We start from the raw sequence: 12,194 nt of genomic DNA on the forward strand, positions 1-12,194 counted from the left end.
CAGTGAAGCAAAAAAGCAAAGACTTCCGCTCAGGACACCCTTTATCTGGCTGCCATAGTAAGGTGTTACTTAGATTTAGGTTGGGTGTTTTTATGTAACCTGATCAAGGAAACCCTTTTCAGGTGTGCCCAGTAGCTTACCTCTCAGTTAATTCCAGATCAGTTGACAACCAAGAATAACTGTCACAAGTCCTTTCAACTCGACACTCAATCATATCTCCGTACATCATGTTGAATTTCCAGGTGAAAACAGTAACAAGTCATAATTCTGTCTGTTGTAATGTGACTGTCCACTTACAACCACCAATAATACACTGTTTCCCCTGAAAGCAGGTTAAAAAAATAAGATCCCTGAAGGAATGCCTAGTCTTTTAGTGTCCCATAACTTTGATACTGTAGATTTGTAACATGTAATTACTGATACTACCTTAATCACCATTATAATGCATGATGCAGAAATAGAGGAATGGAAGGAAGCACAGATATTTGCTTAATGTGTGTGCATATATGCACAAGCATATTCTTAACAAAATATGATCAGCGTTCATAACAGTCCTTGTTTCTGTAACTGGTCACATGGCCTTAGCGGGTGTTTTGTAACTTCTTTCTCCTATTCATTCTGTATTTCCTCCACCTAAGCAAGTACCGCCTTAGATCTTTGTTCTTTACCTAGAGGTGTGAAACACACTTTTATTCCTGAAACTTCTGGGCCATTTCTCATCCTGTCTGGATTGTGCTGTAGCTTCTCATTGATCTTAATCACAGGATATGATGACACCAAGAGATACCCAGGACCTGGTGTACTCCAGATATACTCTTCCTTATCTCCATTGTGGAAAAGCAGTCTAATTTCCTTGAGATAGTCTAGGTCAATCACTTCTCATAATACAGTAATTTTTTTTCTTAGTCTGCTGACTCAAGGTAATGAGGGTCCTGAGGGCCCACAGGGAAGTCTTAACTTCTGTATCTATGGAATGTTAGTGATGCTTCCTGACAGAAAGAAGCAGCTCTCTATCTGGAACCAGAACTTCTAGGCCAGGAGAGCAAAGTCACAGGAACAGGGAGCAAAGCGTTTCTAGTGGGCTGCTAGAAGTGATGGTGAGTGGCTCCATTCTCACTCCTCCCTGTGACTCCTGGACACCTGAACACTGGCTGTAAGATAAATAGTGCAGTATATTGGCTGCTGATTCCGAGTACCTACAACTTTCTGGAGAACTCTGCTGCAGCCCTCCAGGCTAGTGCCACCTAGTAGACACCATAACTGTGCCTTTAAAAGGTGCATTATGTCAAGTTACTTCAGAATGATGGGAGACATGGTGAGACCAGAGAATTCTGTGTGTGTATGAGCTCACTGCTGTACTTCTTTTTACTGCAAAGTGAGTTCCCTGGTTCAAAGTAGTGCTGCATGGAATATAATGATGGTGGATAAGGCCTTCTATCAGTCCACGGATGGACTATCATGATGGTGGATAAGGGCTTCTATCAGTCCACAGATAGACCATCATGATAGTGGATAATAGCTTCTGTCAGTCCACGAATAGACTATCATGATGGTGGATAAGGGCTTCTGTCAGTCCATGGATGGAATATCATGATGGTGGATAAGGGCTTCTGTCAGTCCATGGATGGAATAACATGATGGTGGATAAGGCCTTCTATCCATGAGAAGCGTTACATACAGGAAGGGCAAATCTATAGCCAAAATATGTTTGGTTAAGAGTAATATGCTACTCTTTGCATAATGGTCCAGTGTAGTCATTCTGCCACCAGGTTGCTACCTAGTCACCTGGGGGAATGCTGCCATATATATACGGCCTCAGTGCTCTTTACTATTGGTAGATCTAACATTCAGCAGCAGCTGTAGCCAGGTCAGCTTTGGGGAGTAGAAGTCCATGTTGTTGAGCTCATGCATAAGCTTCATGTCTACAACTATGGGTCCACTGGGATAGCCAGAGAAAGAGGCTGCCTTTCCAGAGTATAGGTCGTCCTATCAACTTGATTATTGAACACCTCACCTTTTGATGGACATTTATATAGGGCACCAAACTGTCTTTGCATCCTTTGCCAATTTGGTGAGCTCTGTCCATATACCTTTTCCCCAAATGTCTTTCTTACCAATTTTCAATCATATTCCTTCCAAGTCCCCAACCGTCCAGGCAGACCATTGACTACAGCCCTTGAATCAGTATGTAACCACATATTTGACCATCCTAATTCCAAGCATCTGCATTACAATCATAACTCAACTTGTACCGTAAATTTTTAAGTTATAAAGATGTTGTAGTACTTTAGACATTATTTCTATATTTTGTCTTTGATGTTGGCCTCTTGAGAAAAAGCCCCTTTTTTAAGTCCAAGATTATGAGTATTTTTCCTCATCCACAAGGTGGCAGCAAATGTCAGATTTTCTTTTTCTTTTATTTTTTTGTACCTACATAGTCACTATGTATATCCCCCTTTCAGATTAGAAATTCTATTTGAAGTTAATGTATTAGTGAAATTTATGGATCTAGTACCCTAGGCATATTAGACTGTTGACTGAAATATCCACTTTCTTTGAACTAATTCCTTCGGTATCAGGAATCCTATAACTTTAAATAACACGTACCAGTGCTCCTTTTTATTTAAAAGAAAAATCAGCTTTGGGTTTTGAGAGAAGAGTTTAGGAAAGACTTATGCTGAGAACAGTTGCAGTGGAAAAGAAGGATGCAGTAGTATTCACTGGGCTCCACACTTAGGAGGATGCAGTAGTATTCACTGGGCTCCACACTTAGGAGGCAGTTATGCTGTGGATGAGCAGGCTTCACTGCACAGCAAGATTCAGGGGTAGAGATCTGCAGACAAACGGCTAGCAGGTCTGCTTTTAGAAGGAAGAGCTTGTACCTTTGTTTATTAGTTCATTTAATGTTTGGGTAGTATTGTACTTTGGTTTAACCATTTTTAATATACCTGTAAAGAATAACAGTCTACATCCCCACATTTTTATGGGATGTGTGCTCGTGAAGTACCGGGACTATAGCGGTGAATCTTACGCCTTACGTTTTATTAAGCAGAGGCAACATAAAATCTGAAGCGATGTTATTACTTCTGGGAGCTAGAATCTTTTAAAGCATAAAGGTGGTCTCCACTATTCAAAACTTTTTTATAGCCGTGATGGCTGCTCTTCCAGAAGACACAGGTTTGATTCCCAGCACCCACACGGCAGCTCACACCTGTCTGTAACTCCAGTTCCAGGAGACCTGATGCCCTTTTTGGCCTCCATGGGCACCAGGCACGCACACTGTGCACAGGCATTCCAGGCAAAACACCACACACACAAATAAATAAAATTTAAAAACTCTTTATTATAAAATGCAAAACAGTATATTTCATAATTTGAGTCATAGAGTTTTGTTATACATGGGTGCCCTAAATTGATACAGATTTCTTAATTTAATTTATTGGCTCTTTTTTATTATAATGAATTTATTTCTTTTTTTCTTAGCTTAATTATGTGTTGCTTCTGTTAGTTGATTTTTTAAAGTCTATTTCTACCCAATGATCTGTATATTTCATAGAACTGTACATATTTCGTTGTTGAACAAGTAAGAATTATGCTTTATGTCTTATGCATTTTCCTAGGCTGAAAGGAGACTGTAGGCATTAGATGGGGCTGGTAGCTGAGGCCCCAGACTGAAGCCTTGACGGTAAAGAGTACAGGCACAGTCCCTTCTGCCAAAGAGTTCTCTTCATTCACAGGGACAGACGGTAATCAGAAATGCAAACACTGAGCTACAAAACTTGATGAGGAGTTGAGTAATATCATTGCATGTAGCAGAGGGAGCTGGTGCAAGTGAGGCACCAGGCATGGCGACCATGACATAGTATCATGTGGTCACATACCTACACTACAAAGCTTGGTGGGGGTGGGCTGGAAGCAAAACAGGGATGGGGGATGGGTGAGGAGGAGTTTGCTGGTCCCCAGAATAGATCTGAGTTTGAAAATGGTATCTCTAGGAATATTTTAGAGATACTGAATTTGGGAAATTAATTAGAAGCCTATTGTTATCCAGAAAAAAGAATAATGCTGCCAATAAATATAAATAGAAAATAATTAGAAACATGTAAAATTGGAGCGGTTAAAATTGACAAGATACTGACTGGGTAGGCGTGGGACACTTAGGAATAAGGAGGTATAAAAGAAATTACTTTGTTTTTGTTTTCTTGACTGCACAAGAGTGGCCCCTTCATCACTACACAGAATGGAAGCTGCGTAGTTTCCTAGTTTAGAGTTTCAGGATGTGTTTATTCACAGCGTGACAGAGACACCACTAAAGTTAGCTGGGTTTGGAACTTCAAGGAGAAGTTGGGGCCAGAGGTACAAGTGTAGGCTGTATTGGATTGTTGGTCATTTCTGGGATTGTTGAAAAAGAGAGTGTAGAAGCAAGAGGAAAAGCAGTTTAGACTCAGGCTCAAGAAGGTCCCAACCCCAGGAATAGAGAAGCCTACTGACAGGTCCAAAGGGGAGGAGCTGTAGAGATAGGAAAAAGCGAGCAGGGGAAGGTCTTAGAGAGCTCAGGGGAAGAGAGTCCTGGAGTATTTCATGCTGGGTGCTTGAAATGAGTGGGATTAGAAGATAGGGAAACTAAGCGGTGAGCATTCTGCATTGGTGTTTCTAAAATGTGCGTTTTTCTTTAATCCAGGCACATCCACCATCCTTCTCACTAGGATAAACTGTGCAGATTGGTCTGATGTATGTACGAAGCAAAATGTCACTGCATTTCCTGCGGTAAAGTTGTATAAAGAAGGCGAGAGCCCAGTGTCTTATGCGGGCATGTTGGGAACTAAAGATCTCCTGAAGTTCATTCAGATGTGAGTATTCAGCTTCACTCGAAGAGGTCTAGGTTTGAGGTCTACAGCTCAACTGATACGCTTCTAATAGGTTCAAGAGGATACCAGACTGAGATCACAGGGTAGATACTGACAGTGAAACTTCCTGCATGGTCTATCACTTTCATCTAAAAAGACAGATTTTTTTTAAAAAAAAGAATAATTTTGTCCAGTCATCTGTGTAATATACTATTTGTTATATTCTATATGTTTTTTACAAACTGCAAAAAATTTTAAAAATTAATATATAGCTATATATTTATCCAGAAACAGGATTTCCTGCCCAGTGAATATAGCATCCATTCAAGAAGCAGAAAAATACTTACATGGGGAGTTATATAAAGACCTGTTCAGTTTTACGAGTGTGTCAGTACTGGGGCTCTTTAGTCCAGCCATGATATCAGGTAAGATCCCTTTTTTATTTTATTTCATGTTTGCTTCACGTGTGGTAAATACATGTGTACGTGAGTGTGTGTGTTTGCAATTTTAAGGTCCATCTCTCTCTCCAGATTATATGTAAAAAGACAGCTGTGTCCATTTTCTGTGCTTGAGCAGTACATTAAAAATACCAACTATTTACTTGGGCATTCTATATGATTAGAGTGCTATACGTTTTTAAAATGTATTTTTATTTTATATACATTGGTGTTTTGCCTCAGTGTGTGTTTGTGTGAGGGTGTCAAAAGTCCTGGAATTCGAATTGTGTTAAGTGTGAGATGCCAGCCATGTGGGTGCTGGGAATTGAAACCAGGTTCTTTGGGAGAGCAATCAGTGCTTTTAACTGCTGAGCCAGTTCTCTAGCCTCTGAGTGCTATAAATGACATTTAGAGAGTCTTTTTCTTTTTTAGAAAACCATGGTTCTATCATATCAATAGATATCTCTTTAGCAACAGTGTCACAAAACAGATTTGTTTTAGCTGTTACATATCTGCACTTAAAGTTTTAATCTTGGTAATTTAATGGTAATGAAGTTCTGCCATCTGTAAAGCCTGTGTTAGCTGCCTAGCACACATAATGTTAGTTTCACGAGCTTATCTTGACTGTGTCTGTGCAGCAAAAGAACATTTCAGGGAAGCGGGAAAGCAGCTGAGAGGCTCTGTCGTCACAGGAGTTTATTCTGAGGATGACGTTTGGATACTGTAAGTTTATTGCTCTTCTACTTCTGGGGCAGATGAAATGATGCAATAGAATGTGCCACTTCACAGTTCATATGGGGATTAAGAAGACTCTTAAGTTAATTTTCAGCCAATGTGCAAGGTGACAGGTGTCTGGAATTTCATTTACACTTAGCCTGGTCTCCCATCTTCCTGCCCCCTCTGCTTCCATCTGTACCCCAGTATTCTAAATTTTTAATTTTCTTCCAGGAAGATGTCTGGGAAGTACATGCTGTTAAATTCTCTAAAAACCCATTTGAAGTGCTTGTAAGAGTTATCTTGGACTCATACTTATTTTGAAGCATCCACAGAAGTGATTATACTTATTTTTGCTCCTATAAAAGTTTTCACTTTTGTGTCCTGATATTTGTGCTTTAAGTTGTCTTTGGAATCTTTATAGTGTTGAGAATTTTACTTTTTGATGATTGTTTTTATTTGCCACCAAAGAATATATAAAATTATATTATAACTTCAGTTGTTCTACCAGTGGATGGGATTGCTTTATTGGTATATTGCTATAGAATGGAGGCCTGTATTGCACATGTGGACACTTGTATTAATACACATCATATTCATCTGGACAATTCATTTTTTGTTACAAGTGGACTTATTAAACATTAGTAGTTTGTGCTTTTGATTTTTCTGGCTACAGTGTTGCTAATTCTGATGTTGGAGCGCAAATGTTTCATTTTGAACACTTCTCAATAAGGAAACCTTAGATCATTTTGTGAAATTAGTAATTTTGTATAGAAAGTATTACTGAACCAGAAAATAGGAGACCTATCTATCTGATAAACTATAGCCACCTAGTATTTTCTGCTGTTAATTTGCATCCAAGATATAAAGAACTGGGACAATGCCGTTTTCAGAGTGTGTGGTTTATAGCCAGCTAGCTCATCAACTTGGTGTCCCCTCTGGGTGATCTGTAGTGGGGTCTTTGCCAACCTTTATGGTATTGTAGTGTCTATACTTTGTTCTCATACACACTTACTGGCAATGACACACAACATAATTTTCTCTTGATTTAGAGGATTTGGATTTTATCAGATTTAGTAGCAAAAGTGGGTTCTTCACACACTGTCTAGAGCACCTCATGAGTTCATTGCCTGCTGGTCTTTGCTCTCTGAACCTCATTCAGATCTAAGACAGGTGGCAGAGACTACTTCTAGAAGTGCTCAGACCATTAAATGAAGATAGATAAGGCACTGACTATAGTACCTGGCAGACTGTAGCCTTGCCATTGGTGCCCTGCTTCCTCAGGCCTGTGACGAGCAGTCCGGAAGGTGGAGAGCCACGCACCATGTTCCAGGTTCTACTCACACATTTTCTTGAGGGTGAGTTGTAGAGAAGTGAGCTTTAGATTATTGTCATTTCCTTTTAAAAGAAATTGTTAAGACTCCTGAATTTTCTCAGATAACCTCACATATCAATTTGTCTGGAAACAGATTAAATTCTACTTAGCACTAGGGTTTTTTAAAGTTTTAAGCTTTAGTTGTTTGAGACAGCGTCTCATTGTATAGCCTGGGCTGGCTTCAAACTCATGATCCCCTCTCCTCTGTTCTCACAGCGGACACTGTAGCTTATACCATCTCACTAGCTAGCAGCGAGGCTTCCCTGTGCTGCCCCCACTAGGGGGTGCTGGGCTGGTTCTTCATGTTTTTGATGACTTGATATGTTTTGGTTGTGAATTTTGATAGTATATTTATCCATAGGTCAAATAAATATGGTGCACCTCTCCCAGCCATGCTGCTGGCCAGACCCAGAGAAGGCAGAATAGAGAGTGTCCCACTAGCCAGCACCTCAATGCAAGACATGGCTCAGATCCTAGCAAATGCACCACTGGAAGCATTTGTGAGTATATCGTTTAGAATAAGAAAGTTCTTTGAAGTAAAATCCACATTGATAAATGGTAATATATTAGCATACACGTTTTCAGCTTTTGGAGGCACTGGGGTGTCATGTTCTGTGGGTGAATACTGTTTGGTTTGATTTTGCTGTTCATTGATTATGTACACAGCTTTTCGCGTTTGTTGCTAAAAGTTTACATGGCTTTCTGGGACCGAAGTATCCAATGTACGGTGAACCTTGTCCTAATGCAGGTGGTCTAGAGATGCAGACTTTCTGGTTGCAAATTCCTCTGAGTTTTATTGGCTCTGTGGTGCCTTTGCTGCTCCCAGTTTCTTACGTGTGAGGTGCAGACTCTCTAGGGGTTCGACTGAATGGCAGAGGAATGCCACTTTGTAGAGGGCGTCTGGCAGATGTTCAGCAAGTATCAGCTACTGTTACAATCTGTACAGCTTTAAAATGACAGAAGACTACTGAGGTGCTCCTGTGTGCTCCCATGGTTACACTTGCCGCTTGCCTTCCCTACACTGATGTCCTTCAGCTCCCTGATGCCCTGCATGTAGCCTTAGCAGCTCTCTGCCTGTTCTTTACTATCTCTCAGTTCCCCACCGTGTCTTTTTGACAGGTAGGCTTCCTTACAGTCAAACATGAAAAGCACTCTAGGATCACAGCAGTTTCCATACCTTTCTCTTCTAATGTATAAACTCTGTGTGGGCAGGAAAGTTCCTTAAGAAGCACCTAGCATCATGTGTCAAGATTCTTAGTTTTTAGTAAATGAGTTGAGTGGAAGTCATCATCCTCATCTCATGTTTCTGGGGCTCAGTGAGATCTGTCAGCATTTAGGAGGGGAATGTGTCACGTGTAAAAGATAGACAGTAGTTAGCACAGAAAACCAGCCTAGGGGATTTGAAAAACAGACCTAGTGTTTAGCTTGTGGTATAGGAAAATGTAGGATGATGATTTTAAATATGAAGAGAAAGAGTGGAAGAGAAATGATTGGCAGAGGGAAGGTAATTTGAGAACTAATAGGGAAGGGCATATGTCAGCTTGATGTTTGACAAAGGTCATTGGCATCATCTAAAATGTCAGGTTGTTAATGAGAGTTTCTGGTGACACAGTGAAGGAGGAAGCTGGTAGGCAGTATGCCTCTTTGGGGTTAAGCTTCCTGTCCCACCGAGCCTCTGGGAACATTTCCATCTGATGGGAGATGATATTTCTCTCTCACAGGTTCCTCCAGGGGGCTCAGTGCTACTGCGCTGGATTCACGTTAGGATGCTCTCCTAAAACAGTACTAAAAATGGTGGAAGATTAGGTTACTTTCTCCTTACTAAATTCCTCTCCGTCTCTTTAAACTCAGAAGAGGTCAGATTGGCTTTGGGGTTTGTTTTAGCACAACCTTAATTATTTTAATCTTCCAAAATATTCCTGTTTGGAAAAAGTAAGCTAATCATGGATAGTGGGGAAAAGGTTGTAATTTCAATATTTAGCTTATGTTTTTTTTCTTTGTAAATTCTGATTATTTAATTTTGGCATAATAGTGATTTATTATAATTTAGCCCTTCAAAGTATACTTTTGTGTTTAATAAGCCCCTGGATCACGCAAGGTAGTGGCCTTCGCTTCATACACCTGGCTGCTGTTGCATTGGAGGCAATGAGTTCCGTCCTGGGGATTGTAGGATCTAGGCTATAAATCAAGTTTCAGAGGTTCAGCCCACTATCATCATCATGGTGGAGAGCATGGTGGCATGCAGGCAGACCTGATACTGGGACTGAGAGATTGTACATTCTTATATAAACAGGCATCAAGAAGTCCACTTTAGCTTATATTTTAACCAGAAAACTTTACTAAAGGGGAGTATGAAAGAGTTTTGTTTATTAAGTGTGTATTAGCTAATCTGGATTCAGAGTTCAGCATGAATTATTTTAGAGGTATCAGCTAATGTGTCCTCTTTTTGGTTCTTTAGACAGGGTTTCTCTGTGTAGCCCTTGCTGTCCTGGAACTCACTTTGCAGAGCAGGCTGGCCTTGAACTCACAGAGATCCACCTGCCTCTGCCTCCTGAGTGCTGGGATTAAAGGCGTGCACCACTGCTTAATATGTTCTTAAAGCTAATATGTTCTTAAGGTCTGTTAGTAATTTTATTTTGACTATAATTCATTACCATGAGGTAGGGTTGAATTTGAAGTGCTTAAGATTTACTTACTGTGGTCAAATCTCTGAATGAAGATGTTTGAATTACATTTTATGAGCTGAAATCACATGAATGATTTGAGTATTGGTTATACTTTTTGTTGTATCATGCCCATGATTTTTGTTTGAGGGATTTCAGATGCTTCTTCTTTAACAGCCAGAAATCATGGTGGAAAATCTTCCCGCATATTTAAGACTTCAGAGACCATTGCTTATTTTGTTCAGTGATGGCAGCATAAACCCTCAGTATAGGAACATAGTTCTGGCATTGATGAGGCAGAAGCAGTTGGATTCGTTTACCCCTTGCTGGCTAAATTTGTAAGTATGTGTTGAATGCTTTTGTTTTGACTTATGAGGTAAAGGGTGGGGGAAGCCTGTGGTGTGGTGCACACCTGTAATCACAGCACTCATGAGTTCAAGGCCACTCTGAGCTACACAAAGGAAAGACAATTATTACATTTTCATTAGGAAATGAAATCCCATAACCTTTGTAGTTAACATGGGACCAAATTTATTATCACTATATTTTCATAACTAACTCTCTCAGGTAAGTTTCAAGATGATCTTATTTAGACTTGACTGTTATTCTAAAATAGTTGTAGGCAATATTTTTCTGATTTTAAAAGTAGTTGATGTCCATTGAAAACAATGGCAAATAAGAAAGTAAGCTTTGTGATATTTACAAACTTCAGTTTGCTTAAAGTCACCCCAGAACATTAGAGAAGGGTTTCACTCAGTGTATCCCTAAGTGGTATTTTTTTGGCATGTTTTCTAGAATGACTGGTGTTTTATTAAATGTCTGTGAATACAGTTCACATGTACACACATAACCCTTGAGATATGCTTTCTTTTTATGTGGCACTGCACATTTTTGTTGTGAAGTCTTGTTAGCATCTCACTCCTGAGGCAAGTTTGCCTAGGTAACTACCATTGTAGATACCTAAAGTGTTTTATGTCTTGTGAAACCTGCTGCATTAGGAAGCTGGACATGTTTAATGTGTAGTTCCTTATAGGAACATAGCTGTTCTCTTAGCTCTTTAATATACAATTAACCCCCCCCCCATTCTCGAGGAAAGGCACATTTTTAGGGGAAAGAAGTCTTTGTAAAAGGGAGCATCCTGTTATAGTTATGTAACAGGTTAGTTTGGGGCTGACACACAATGAAGTACTTAGCTAAACTTCTAAGGGGAACCTATTGATTGTCTCAAGCCTGTGTTGATTAGGCTTTGGGTTCTTGAGTTTCATGGAAAGTCACTGGCTGTGTTTTTTTCCTCCCATGATAGACTGCTCCATGTCACAAAAAATTTTAAAGGAATTTGATTACTAATTTAATAGTAGACTTCTTGGTCTTGGAGAAGTCTTTTCATAAGCTTACGGACAGGCTAATAATTGAAGTTTACTGTTCTATAAATAATTATTATTATCTCTTTGTCACAGAAGGAATAATTGACATATTCAATCCTCCCTTCTTGCAGAAAGAATACTCCAGTGGGGAGGGGAATCTTGAAGGCATATTTTGGCTTTCTGCCCCCACTTCCTCAGCTGCTTTTGGTGAATCTGCATTCAGGAGGCCAAGTGTATGCATTTCCTTCATCTCAGTCTATAACGGAACAAAACCTGAGATTGTGGCTTAGAAAACTGGGATCGGGCCTAGAAAATCCTATCAGTAAGTTTTCTGTTTTCTTCAGTACACTTAATTCTGTATTTTGTTGCATAGATTTTTTAATGTTAATCATAGCTAATAAAGATGAGAATGAGTAAGGCTGTAATGTTTATATTGCTGTACAAGTATTAATGTATTGGTTGCACACCATAGTGAACAGACTGTGAACAGTCCGAGTCCCTGGGTCCCAAATGGAGACCTCTGCCTCACCTACTAAGGCCTCTTTCTTTAGGATACTGATTTGTTAAGTCCATGTTGCTTGTGTACATTGCCAGTGTCTTCAGACATGTGAATCTCGTAATAAATCTGCTTTAAAAAATTGTCATATTGGGAACACTGACCTGCCAAAGTCAAATCCATCGTGCCACCTTCATAGTCTTTAAATTGCAGGTGTCACAGGACAGTCTGCATACAGTCTTTTCTTATGGTTGAAATTTGTTGTTTTTATATAACTGTAAGAAAATACCTAGTTTTT

The 12,194-nt window shown here is 39.7% G+C and overlaps 1 protein-coding gene across 4 annotated transcripts in view; it reads left to right on the plus strand.

The window, feature by feature from the left end:
* Positions 1–12,194, plus strand: part of Txndc16 (thioredoxin domain containing 16) — an 87,225-nt gene that overhangs the window by 66,078 nt on the left and 8,953 nt on the right. For 3 of the 4 annotated variants that reach the window (XM_005355389.3, XM_026783291.1, XM_026783290.1), the window contains exons 17-22: positions 4,682–4,850; positions 5,136–5,272; positions 5,923–6,007; positions 7,735–7,873; positions 10,214–10,374; positions 11,532–11,722. In XM_005355389.3, the coding sequence (XP_005355446.1) occupies positions 4,682–4,850; positions 5,136–5,272; positions 5,923–6,007; positions 7,735–7,873; positions 10,214–10,374; positions 11,532–11,722 (882 nt within the window). The remainder of the gene's footprint in view (positions 1–4,681; positions 4,851–5,135; positions 5,273–5,922; positions 6,008–7,734; positions 7,874–10,213; positions 10,375–11,531; positions 11,723–12,194) is intronic. The other variant, XM_026783292.1, reaches the window with a different exon arrangement.

Source organism: Microtus ochrogaster, chromosome 17 (assembly GCF_000317375.1).
Source record: "Microtus ochrogaster isolate Prairie Vole_2 chromosome 17, MicOch1.0, whole genome shotgun sequence".
Lineage (NCBI taxonomy): Eukaryota > Metazoa > Chordata > Mammalia > Rodentia > Cricetidae > Microtus > Microtus ochrogaster.